The sequence below is a fragment of the Castor canadensis genome, chromosome X (assembly GCF_047511655.1).
Source record: "Castor canadensis chromosome X, mCasCan1.hap1v2, whole genome shotgun sequence".
Taxonomy (NCBI): Eukaryota; Metazoa; Chordata; class Mammalia; order Rodentia; family Castoridae; genus Castor; species Castor canadensis.
In genome coordinates this window covers 113228997-113242776 of record NC_133405.1, presented here as the reverse complement: position 1 = coordinate 113242776, position 13780 = coordinate 113228997, and the positions used below count along the sequence as shown (strand labels likewise).

The 13780-nt window shown below is 32.6% G+C and overlaps 1 protein-coding gene across 12 annotated transcripts in view; it reads right to left on the bottom strand.

The window, feature by feature from the left end:
* Dmd (dystrophin) overlaps positions 1-13780 on the bottom strand; it is a 2168746-nt gene that overhangs the window by 1330664 nt on the left and 824302 nt on the right. For all 12 annotated transcript variants that reach the window (XM_074062730.1, XM_074062731.1, XM_074062740.1 and 9 more), the window contains 2 exons: positions 6636-6806; positions 867-1049 (listed from right to left, as the gene is read on the bottom strand). In XM_074062730.1, the coding sequence (XP_073918831.1) occupies positions 867-1049; positions 6636-6806 (354 nt within the window). The remainder of the gene's footprint in view (positions 1-866; positions 1050-6635; positions 6807-13780) is intronic.

Sequence of the window (13780 nt, the reverse complement as noted above, 5' to 3'; positions counted from 1 at the left end):
AGCTAAAGCAGGATTTAGCTTTAATATGTAATAATGTATAAATAGAGTGTGAAGTGTCAAAAAAGGAGTTAGTTAGGCAACATATCTTAGAAGAAGGACTAAGCATATGTTTTAGGTTTGTGTTCCACATATGAGACAGAACATATGGACTTTTGAGCTAAAAACCAAAAGAGGGGTGGCACCAGTGGAAAGGGGGAAAAGGTGGGAAAATGTTGTAGAAGGGTGAATACGGTACAAATACTGTGCACACATGTTAGAAATGGAAAAATGATACCTGTTGAAACCGTTCTAGGAATGGGGGGGATAAAGGAGAGCGATGGAGGGGGTGAATTCAAGTATGATAAATTTGATATATTGTAAGAATCTTTGTAAATGCCCCAATGTACCCCAACCAAGCAAAACAATAAAGGAAAAAAAGAAAGGACTCAGCAATTATTAAAGACAGTTATAATAAGATACACTTCCTCCCAGAATATTTACCCATTATGATCCTTAAAGAAGTTGATGCACATTCTAATATATGGAAAAATAATTTCTACAGAACTATAGGAAGCTTATTTTTAGGATTTTGTGACCTAATAATATCAATAATAGTAAGAATTAGAATAATAGATGTTTCTTGTTTATTGAACATTGGGCTAAGTACTTTAAGTAGACTAGCTTGTTCAACTTCTCAAAAACTCTATAACATAGGTACTATTATTATGTCTATTTTACAGACTGGAAACAGGTTTTACACAAGTTAAGCAACTGGCCCAAAATCATACAACTTGTAAGTGCTTGAGTGAATTCAGATTCTTAAACACTATATTTTACAATGACTGCTGTTGGTATAGAATTGATAAAGGCCAAAAAAGGCAACTGACTTCCAAAGTTTTGCATTTCCCATTCAGCCTGGTGCAGAGCCACTGGTAGTTGGTGGTTAGGGTATCAAGTTCTTTTTTTAAGGCCTCTTGTGCTGCAGGTGGAGCTTGGGCTATGACACTATTTACAGTCTCAGTAAGAAGTTTCACTTTGCTTTCCTTTTGCTGGGCCTCTTCTTTTGCTCTCTGAAAAACAAAGAAAGTTCTCTTAAAGCAAGTCAATGCATTTTATTTCCAAAATGCATTCCTATGTATCATATAATTTCTTCCTCATTACATTCTTATTAGAATGAAATTCATAAAAATAAATTCAATAATGACTCCAATCTTTTCCATAAACTCAGTTATCTATAATTGGAAACTTGAGGGAAAATTGTAATCACAATACAATACACTTTTTAATAAGAATAGTTTGAAATGTAGTCTGTACATGAGTATGTATTTGTTGCTATGTTTGTATATATCTATATAAAGTTGTTTGAAATAGGGAAGAAACAAGTATTTCAATGCTAAATTCATAAATAGTAAATATCTACTACATATTTAGGAAATATTTAGAAACATTTAGTAATAATTACAGTCACTTATATATTATTAAGATGGGTGAATAATATTGAAATTAGTGTGAATATCACTGTTTAAATTAAAGATACCTAATATAGACAAGACTTCTTGATGTTAAATTTGGGACTCTATTTTGATGAAAGTTTGTTCAGTAATTAAAAACACATAAGAGTAGAAATAGAAACAGAAAAGCAGCCTCTGATATTAGGAGATGTCCTGGCACTCACAGTTATGCCTTCTCCTGTTAAGCACAAACTGCTCCACAGAATTTCATTTTTGGACAAGGCCACTTTGTTAACATGGTAGCTCAAGACCACAAAATCATTCCATTATCATGTCTAAATATAGACAAAACATCTATGTTGGCTAAACCACAAAATGTCAAACATTCCCCTCGCCTGTTTAGTATGAGTGACCAGTACTTTTTGATGAATTACAACTTCAGTCTCACTCTAGGTTTCCTTCTTTCTGGACAGATAAAATACCCAGTCATTGAGTGGTCTCCCCTCACTGACAACAAGCAAGCCAAAGCAGAGCCCTTACACTCTCCTTCAAATCACCTAACACAAAGTAAAGCCAATTTATTTAATTAAAAGGGAGTTGCTGGTACTCTTTAGCTAGAGGACACTTACACTTAACTTTCAAGGTGTACATATATTTTAGAAACACAGTGTGTCTTTAGTTTGGGCTCCTGCAGAAGCCAATGATGACATGGCTTTCAAGCATAAACATTTAATATGTATGACCTATGTGAAGGAAATACTTATAGCAGAATGAAGAATGGAGAAAGGAAAGGGAAGAGAGATTATAAAGATACATCTGTTAACCCAGTAACCATTTCTAGTGACTAGAGTTTACTCCTATTGGAAAGCTCTGTGAAACATCTGCCTCCCGGTTATCACATTCGCAGATGTGGGAAGTAGTGTATGTACACCTCATCACATTCATTGTTTGAAGACTGTTGGGGGAAAATCTCCTATAATTTGAATCTGCCACAGAAGTGGGAAAGTACAATTCAGTGGTCAAAGGAAAGCCTTCATGTAAAGGAATACAGGTTCTGGGCCTGCAAATAATACCATAATGATAATTTGGGGTAGGATAAGATGAGCTACAAAATGCCCTTACATTTTGTCAACATAATCAATCTATCCTTTGGATTTAGTCCTACAATACTTATATGCAGTATGATGGCAAAATCAAGTTTGACTATAAAATGTTTGCCTCTCCGATTTTAATTGATTGAACATTTTAGTTCTGTATTCTAAATTAATCAGTTCTTTGGCATCACTAAGCATGGGGTTTGTTTCCTAACAAATCATATTTTGACTGCAGTAAAATATCATTATCAACAACTTTGACAACCATTTATCACTGAGCATGTGTTTTCATGTGCTATGTCAGCCATACCAGATTGCTTCCTTATTGGATCTATAATGAAATCTTCAGGCATGTCTCTGTTACCTCTGTATTAGACATTATAAAGCTGAGATTCAGAGAGTTTAAGTAAATGGTTCTTAGAGTTACATCTTTTCTTTCTCATGGCTTCTGCTAAGTTATTCTCAAAAATCCTTTGTGACCTGAGGAAGAATTTTGTAATGGATCCAATGAATGAAATCATAATATACATACGTTAAAAACAACACATATACCTGCCTAAATGTGCAGAGCATGGACCACCTCTTTCCTCAACTTTTAGACTTTCATATATTCTTTTGCAAAAAGTGGCTTAGATATTCAGAACAGTTCAGAGAAGAAAGAGAACAACATTTATTAACTCAGACAGATATGAGAAAAGTGGGTCATGATTAATTTCTTTGCTGTGGGGAAGCAGAAAGCTAAATGACTGATATAGTTTAGACATAATCCTCATAAAAATAGTGGTTCTTGCTCCCTTTCTTTCCATGAAATTAACCATTAATGTGCTCAGATATCTATAGTTCACAATATATTGTATCAATGGTTCTCAAAGTATGGTTCCTTAGATCCAAACTGGAACTTATTCCTTAGCATCAATTGGAAACACATTGGAAATGAAAAACCTTAGGCACTACCACAGATGCACTAAATCCCAAATTCTGCAAGTGTGGGCCAGTTGTTCAGGTGATTCTGATGTAGACTCAAGTGCAAGAATCACTGCTTTAGCTATGAAAAAAATGTACCTGTGAATTCACTATTTTCATATGTGCAAGTTTTTCTATGCTCTAGCACTAAAGTTATAATCATGCAAAAATTTTAAAAGAAATAGTTAAAATAAAATTCAAGATTTTAAAAGAGTACTATTATAAAGTTTCAATATATAGTTACTGATGATCTCCAAAAGCGTTTTGAAGTCAATTGTTGCTTATCAAGCACTCTCTCAGTTCCTTTATGGCAATGGAAAAGTTTTGTTTACAGGAGAAAAATAAGTTATCAAAACAGTACTGTCATTTTCAAGTAAAACACAGGAAGAAAATAAGGAAATAGAAAGAGGTCTAAACTTTGAGTAAATCAGGGAGAAATGACAAAGTAGGTTTGTTGGTATATTCTAACAGTAAAGATATATTTGCTCTCAAAATGAGTACAGGTGAAAATATGGACTAGCTGCTATCACTCTGTTCCAGGTAGTGAAACTGACCTTAAAGATATTCCTTGAATGGCAGGCAGGAAATTCATGAAAAGGGTTCTTTCTGCCAACTCCCTTGGTTGCTTTTGCCAGAGGTTACCTGAACTGTTCTTCTTTTCATTATTCCCCCATACTGCACGAAATTTGTAGTGAGACCAATTATTAAAACATTCCACTTAATATGGACTAATTGGTTGGATCACACATTTCAGGGATTGTTTTTTGAAATTCATAATTTTAGAGACACGACTCTCCACCACTGGGCAAAAAAGGCTCTGACTGTGTGGTTGGCTACATAGATCAATTCCTCAAGGAGACAGTGAAGATGGCAAATAAAGGGACTGAATCAAACAAAAGAACCAAGGAGAAACAAAATAGTTGAACATACATTGTCTGCCAATTATCTACTCACAGATCTGAGGTAGTGGTTATATTGTACTAGGAAAAGTGGTAAGAATAGGCCATCAGAGCGCTGAGATATGATCAGAAAAGCCACATGGGTTGCACACAAATCATAAAGTAAAAAAAAAAAGTGGAATAGCTAACCACGGAATAGGATGAAATACCTTCAACCCTGTTGGTTTTGCCACAGATCAAGTTGTGGCTATGGTTACATTATTTGATTTATTTGTGGATTTTATTTTTCTGATAAGAAAGTATGACCTATATTACTTACAAACTACCTTCTAATGCTTATGTTCATTATGGTCATTTTTCTCATAATGACCTCACCCCAATCAAATTTAACATCATTACTGTCCCTTTCTTGAAACCCTTCAATGGCTTTCTCATTTTACTTAGTATGAAAACGTTTGTGATAGCCTTCAAATTCCCTGTGTTAATGGATATTTGGTGACTCAAGTCATTTAACCTGTTTTATTTCCTCCAGGCAGGCAAGCTTCTTACACTTCTCAATTTGTTTTATGGGCGTTGCAGTAGGTATTCCCCCTGAGTAGAATGTGCTTCCATGAATTTTTTATGGTTGGTATTTTCTCATGATTCAGATTTCTCAGATTAAATTTACTTTCTCACAAATGCTTTACATATCAAACTTTTCTAAAATAGCATCTCACCATCTCCCAATTCCTGCCTAAACATTAATTGTTACCTATTTTACAACTCTAGTATATTTTTTTAGGGAAATCATCACAATCACAAATGGTTTTATTTGTTCCTTCATTCATTGCCAGCTTTCCATCGCCTAACAGAATGTAAATTCTAAGAGAGCAGGTAGTGGTCTTACCACTATGTTCAGTATCTAGAAGGGAATTTGGCCCATAATATGCATTATTAGTTGATGAATGAATGAAATATGGTATTGTAGATTGGAATTTTTGTTAATATTCCAGAATAAACAAATTCAAGCTTTCCTATAGGTCTTATATTTTATGTTCTACATTTGACTAAATCCACATGATAGATTCAATGTTTAAACATGCAAATTTCTATGTACTTTCTGCTATTAATTATAATAAATGATTCTGAATGTTCATGTAAATTATATAAGAAAATACAACTAATTTCTTACTATGCAGTACTTAAAATAATTGCAATAATAACTACCAAATTTGGAACACTTACTTTATACCAGGCATTGTGTTAAAGTTTGCATGTTTCATTGTTTAAACAATTCTGAAAAGGAGCTGTTCTAATATCCATTTCACGTGTGAGAAAATTGAAGTTCAGCAAGCTTATGTAACTTGGCTAAGGTTACACAGTTGTCAAGGAGCCACACCAGATTTAAATCTAAGTGTTTGGCTCCCCAGTGATTTTTCTCTGTCATAAGTCATCAAACTAATATCTATTAATATTTTACACATTAGTGTTATTAATTTATGTATCCTTGTTACTACATGAAAATAATAGTTATCATCATATCTACAAATCATTAACTGCCCACACTGAGTTAGGCAACTTATTGACATATAATCACAGTTCATACATATAGTCAAGTTAGAAAATGTGATGACATAAACATGATAAAATAGAGGATTATGTTACCTTCTATGTTGCCCAAGTTCATACTAAAATGCCATCATATAGATTCAACTCTAGGACTCACCTCCAAGTGTATGGTACATAACAATTCCCTTTGTCCTAAATCAATATTATTCTTTTTATCCTATTGTTTCAAGAGGTTTTCATGTAAACTCAATCCTTTTAAATCCTAGCTTTAAGTCACCAGATAAAATATTTAGTACTTCCAAATTATTAGAAACCCCCTTAAGCTACCAAACTAACACAATATTTGACTACATTTCAAATTGCTTAATCCAGAAATTTTTGTTGCAATTTTGACATGAATTTGGAACATAAGAATACAGCTAAATAAGATCTGCTGATTCTACTTTTTAACATTTCATAATTTCAAGGGAATGATGTTTCAAACTATGATTGTCAAAATTTATATTTATATTCTGACCATACTGCATTAAAGTTAATAAACAGTTTAAGATTTTTATATAATACACACCTAAACTTCAAGCAAAATTTAAAAATCAACCTCTACTACTAAATCCAGAGAACAGATTGTACAAAATCACAATTTCAAGCAAAGTTGCATTTATTTGCTACTTTGTTTCTTTGTTTTATTTGGTTTACTGTACCTTCATCTCTTCAACTGCTGTCTGTAATTCATCTGGAGTTTTATATTCAAAATCTCTCTCTAGATATTCTTCCTCAGCTTGAGTCATCCATTCATGCATCTCAGATAGATCTTTCTGCAGGCTTACAGTTTTATCCAAACCTCCCTTTAAGGCTTCCTTTCTGGTATAGACCTTCCATAAAACAAACAGAAAAGCAAAGCATGAATATTGACAGTGACAATATATTATTATTGTCATGTTACTGAACAGTAAATAACAGAAAGCTTATAAAGATGAATCAAGAAATAAGAAAGTTATATGCATAAGGAAAATAATTCATTGGGACTGGACATTCCAATTTCACACAACTGTGAAAATAGGATACAGTCATTTATTTAAAATATTTAATAAAATAACCAGTTTTCCCAATAATTTTAACTGTTTTATGTGGCAATGTTTTCCTGTGAATAGAGAAAGAAAATTTAGATAATATGTTTCATTTGGAAAAATAATATTGCTGGCACAATATAAGTAATCATTACTTGTTATTTTTGAAAATATTATGATTTTAAATATCTTAGGACTTAAAATCATATAGTTATAGAAAAGTCTCATAAATGAAAATGCAAAAAAGAAAAATAAATAAGGTACATAGGTAATTTACAGAAAGAATATGTGACTATGTATATAATATACATATGTTACATTATATATATGTAATATCATATATAATATTCTATAATATGTGTATATATAAAGGCTAGTCCAATATTACTAATAGTTAAGAGATTAGAAATTAAAATTGATGTATTTTCATTCAGGAGCCAAAAATAATTAGCTAAGATGCTCAGTTTGGCAAAGATTTGGGTAATTAAGTTTCCATATTTGTTGAGAGTAGCACCCAAAATAGACCAGCCTTTAGAGAGTTAAGTTGGGAAAAATATATTTTGCATGTTAATGTACTTGAATTTGAGTCTACTCTTTCACTTTCAAGATTGAATCATTACTAACAAATTGTACAGAGTTGCATGTACAGTGTTCAATTCAGCTTTGAAGATAGCAACAGGTAGGGCAATTCCAAATGCCCTTTATGGAGTACTAAATAAATTATGATATATATATCTATAATCGGATACCACATATCACCAATACGTCTACACTGAAAAGAAAAGTATCTCATAAATAATTTTAAGTTTTAAAAGCAAGCTGCTAAACAGTGTCTGTGATCACACAGAATGCCAGCTGACAGCTTTCTAAAACCACTTATATTTCTGAAACATTAGGGTTTTTACAATGGAATTTCCTTTTCATTAACCAGAAACACAGCAAAACAAAAAACTTCTAAAAAAATCACATATTCTAATGACTTGTTACTAAGCACCCTACACTATTACAATGATTATATAGATTACTTCACTCTTACATTTAAAATTCTTCAAAGTCATTCTTCTTTCTAGGATCAAACCAGATTCTACATTTTAATTAACAGAGTTTTAACAGTATAGTTTTTATATAAAATGTACAGTTTTAGTAAAATAAAGTTTTCATGGTACTTTACCAATACTCAATATGTGTAGAATCTCTACCACATTGATTTTCTTTATAATTCACAGCCCAATCACGTTGAAATTAAAGTAGTTAAGAAAGTGGTTATTTCCTTCATTTTCCTCTGAGAATGTATTATCTTATCTCTTGAAATATAAGAGTTTCAGTACTACACATCATGAATATTATGTCTAATACTTTTTAGTAAAGTATAAATATTATTTTGTAAATTTAATGTCTGTAATATACCTAAATTAACATGCTGTTATATTTCTACTTAGTTACTCTAATCTTTTGAAGCAGTTTATATTTTTGATACATTATAAGAACTTTTGCAAATTTCACAATGTACCCCCAGCACAAAAGTGTATATATATAAAATAATAAAAAAAGTATTACCATAACTAATGGAACTTACTCAAGACATGTAGTAAAAATACATAGCATGCTATAAAATTAAACTAGAAGAAAGGGATCAGAAGTGATATTTTTAAGGAAAGAAAGATACGATATCATTCTGAGATAGTCTGAGTTTTCTGGAAAGAATATTGCCCTTGGTATCAGGAGACCTGGATTCAAACCCTAGAAATCTAATATTATTTCCCTTTATCTCAGTTTCATAATGAACCTAATAGTTGGACTAGATAGGGTCTGAGATCTTTGTCAAATTTAACACTTCACAGCTTTATGACTGGTCAGAAAGAGGGATATATGAAATGTTTATGCCTTTTTATGTAAAAAAGATTTCTGTGAAAAGGTTTTGGCTAAAATGACAGTTTTTCCTTATCTTTATCATTATAGTGACTCCAACATGCTTGACTTAAGCTGCACAATCCATCCTGCAGTGTCAGTTGATTACATTTTATCCTCAAAACAGATAAAACAGAAAGTTCTTCAAGTTTCCTGATGTAGAATTGTAAATCTAACATTTAGTACCACTCTTTTACTTTCTTTAGTCTCTGAACTTAAAGCACAAAGTGATTTCGTTTTTATCCAAGGTCAGTGACTCCTGTTCAGAAGCTGATGCTCTAAAGACAGTTCTCCCTTGTACTTTCCCTTTGTATTATCCTGGAAATTAAAAATTTCTTCAACTTCTCTTGACTTCTCATGTTTCTTTTAAGCCATCCTAAATTATGTTTATGGATGACTCCTGACTAAATAAAAGTTAAAGAATCCGTCTTGCCACAACTCTACACAGTATATATACATATGTGTGTGTATTTGTGTGTATGTGTGTGTGTATGTATGTATGCATTTATTTGTGGTACGAGGTTTGAATTCAGAAATTTGTACTAGCTAGGCAGGCATTGAGCCTCACCTCCTGTCCTTTATGGTGTGGTTATTTTGGAGATAGGGTCTCATTTTTACCCTGGCCAGCCTGGACAACCATTCTACAAGTGCTTCCCACTTGTAGCTAGGATGACAGGCATGTACACTCATGCCTAATTTTTTTCCATTGAAATAGGATCTCATGAACTTTTTTTTTTGCACAGGCTGGTCTGAAACTCTGATCCTTCCAATCTCAGCCTCCTAGCTTTGGGTGGCAGGCAGGGGCTCCCATGGCTATCTATTGGTTGAGATGGAGTCTCATGAACTATTTGCCCTGGCTGGCCTTGAACCACAATCCTTCCATTCTTAGCCTCTCAAGTAGCTAGGATTGCAGGTGTTAGCCATCATCACCAGGCAATCTATTACTTTTTCTGTTTATTGGCCTTCCAACAATTTCCCTCATTATAACCTGTCCTCTGTTATCATTCCATTGAAATTCTTGCTAAGGTTATTGGGAATTTTCAAAATTTATTATCTAATACACATTATCTGAACTATCTCTTACCTTATTTCTATATAGTTCAGAATTTATATCTTGCAGTATTTGAGTATTGTAATAATACTTGGCTAGCTGAAACCTCTATATTCTTGACATCACTTTAACGGGCCACTTTTTACACTTATTATTTTCTCTGGTTGTTTTCATTTTCCAATTCTTTTGTTGGCTTCCCTTCCTAACACTGAAATATTAATGTTTCTCAATTCTGTGGCTAGTCCTCTCATTATATTATTCTAAATTCTGTTTTAAAAGCATTTTCCCATTCCATTTCCTTCTCACATATAAAGTGGCATTTCAGATCACTTTCCACACCTACTGCAACAGTGTATTTATATCTGAGTGCCTGGTATACGTTGGAACTCATTATGCCTATATTTTCTCCCAAATCAATTCTTATAATTATATTCTTAATCTACATTCAGAATACCTTTTCTAAACATTTACCAGCACAATGCTGATAACAGACTATGCTTTAAACCCCTTCCTTCAGAAATGGTTCCATAGGCCACTGCACAGGCTTAGAATTTATAAGAAGTACCTTGGAAAATTATTGACTACAGGAGTGATATAATCTGTCATATTTAAAAGGATTCTTCCTGCTGCTATGTTGATAATGGTTTCTATGGAAGAGGGCAAATGCAGAAAGAGGGAGATTAATTAGGAATCTACAGTAATATTATAAAATAGAGGAAGGAGTAACTTTTTCCAGGGCAATAGCAGAAGGAAATCTCTTCATCTTTGGAAGTTTTAAGGAAAAACCAACCACACTTACTAATACATTTTATGTTTGAACATAAGAAAAATATAGGAGACATAAAGACCTCAGGGGCTTTGGTTTGGATACCTGGAAGGATGGAGTTATAATAAAATAAAATATAATATAATATAATACAATATAATATAAGGATGGAGATATAATAATAATAAGTTGAGCCTGGGAAACTACTGAGAGAGCAGATTACAGGGTTTATCAGGAAGTTTGTCAGGACATGTTATACATAGGTGTATTATTCATGTATGTGGAGGTGTTGAGTTGGCAGGTGAGTATGCAGGTGTGAGATTATGGAAAAGGTCCTGATTATATAAAAAGTTGTAAAAAGAATAATTTATAGATTATTATTCAAATTATGAGGTTGGGCAGGCTCACCTAGGGAGAAAGTGGTAATGAAGAAGTGGTCCAAAAGTCAATCTCTGAATACCTCTCAAGTTTAGAGGTCAAGGTGATATAACCAGTAAGGATATTGCAAGGGACAAATTAAGAGAGAATTAAGAAGAATGATGAAATTGAATAAAGATGAAGAGAATACAGGATTTAGTAATGTGAATTTACTGTGACCCTGAAAAAATTGTTTCAATGGAGTATGAGTACGAAATTTCATTAGGTAGGATTCAAGACAGAATGGAAAGAAAGGAATTTCTGTAAAGGGAAACAGAAACAGAGAGGTGGCTGGAGAGTCTGTCAGACCAAGGGAGGATACTTTTGATGATAGGAGATATTATAGAACAATTCTGTACTAATGGAAATAATTTAATAGATGAAAGATGTAAAAATTAGGTGAGTATTCAATAAGCAGTACAACATTCTTCTCTAAAAAAGAGGAGGAATGATCCAATAAATAAGTGGAAAAGCTGGTCTTAGCACTGACGGGCCCTCTATGATAACAAAGGGAAAGCAGAATATTTGACTATTCCATAGGTCAGGGGAGTATGCACAATTCCCTTCTGATTGCTTCTATTGTGTCAGTAAAAGAGGAAACTAATTAATTGGTATATAGAGTTCTGTGGAAAGAGAACTGTGTATGACTGTACCCAAAAGGTATACCAGTGAGAGAAAAAAAATGATCTGTGAAGTTGCCAAAAGACATTCCCTCAGTCTCTAAATCCAATTTGTATTGATAATTATTTAAGATTTATATCTACTAATAATTAAAATATTATCTAGTCAAACATATTTTATAATTTTATATATGTGGGTTTCAATTTCTTCTTGATATATTATATTTAACAGATATGTATCTAGTGATTACACTGTACTAGGTACTGTTCTATATACCTTACAAAAGTTAGCTCCCTTGTTATGGAATTTTATTATGAGTTATGCAGTGATGTTGCAACATTTTAATATTTTGGAGATCAAAGAATAGAGAGGTCAAACAACTGTTCCAGAATCACATAACTAGTTTATGGTTGGAACAATATTTAAACAGAGGCAATCGGATTCTAGAGCACCTTCTCTTATTTGTCCTTTTGTGTTTGGCTTATTTCATTTTTCCTAACATCTTTTAGTCATTCATTTTGTTTTGAATAACAAGACTTCTTTTAAAAGGCAGGATAATATATGTGTATACCACATTTTCTTTATCCATGTTTTTATAGGCATTAGGCTATCCCCATATCTTGGTCAAATTAAGTAACACTGTAGTAAACACACTAGTGTATATGTCTCTGAGATTCTGATTTTAATTCTTTTTAATATATGCCATGAATTCCATTCTATTTTTAATTTATAAGGAGCCTCCATAGTGGCTGCACCAATTTATATTCCCTCCAATAACATAAAAGTGTTCCCTTTCCTTTGTATCCTTGCCAAGACTTATCCTTTTTTCTTCTTGTGTTTTGATAATAGCCATCCTAACAGGGTAAGTGATATCTCATTGTGGTTTCTATTTACATTTCCCTGATGATTAGTGATTTTGAGCACCTCTTCATACACTTGTATGAAAGCCATTTGTATGTCCTGTTTTAAGGAACATTTATTCAAGTCCTTCACCTATTTTTAATTTTTTTCAATTGAGTCTACCATATAGATGGTTTGCAAATCTACCACATAGATGGTTTGCAAATTCTGTCTTACATTCTCTAGAATCTAAAATACTAAAACTCATAAAATCAGAAAGTAGAATATTAGTTTTGAGTGCTAAAGTGGGAGTGGAGGATGGAGAGGCAATGTTCAAGGTATAAAGATTTCAGTTATGAAAGATGAGATATTTTGTACAATATAGGGCCCATATTGTACTATATTATACACTTAAAAATTGGTAAGAGAGTAGATTACATTAAGCATTGCTATTGCAAAAGGAAAAAGTTAAAGAGAGCAGAAGAAAATTTGGCAGGTGATAGATAAGTTTATGACCTTGACTATGGTAACGATCTCATGGGTATATACTTTTCTCTATTCATTAAGTTGAATCATTAAATATATTTAGGTTTTTTATGTCAATCACACCCTAGCAAAGTGGTTTAAACAACAAAAAATTCTCCATCTCGAGAAGTGTAAGGGTTATCAATTTGGTGAAACAATTTGAGGAGAGAGGGGTATAAGGAAATCTTCTTGATAGACAAGAACTATCTTTATATACACATATTATCTTTATTTTCATGAATATTGTTTATATGCTTAGTTCAAATATCCCACTTGAATTCCAGATGAATGTCTGATTGATACTTTCTTCAAAATACATTTGTAGAAGATGGGGCTATTGATTACCCTATTAATATACAATTTAGTTTTTCCCTTAGCTCCCAGTCTTTATTTCTGTAAAGTCACTGTAGTCTACAAAGTTGCTCCAATACGTAAAACTGAACACCTTTTTCATTGCTCCCTCATCTTTGCTGTGAACTTTTAGCAAGCACTTTTCTTCAACAGGTACTTCCATTTCTAACAGGATCTAATAAGATGAAGAAAGGAATGTATAATGTTAGGATAGCCCTAGATGGACGTGAGTATAGAAGTCCTCATCAAGTTGCCTAATTGGGTAGAAACAAGAAAAAATATGATCCTGTTATAGGAACA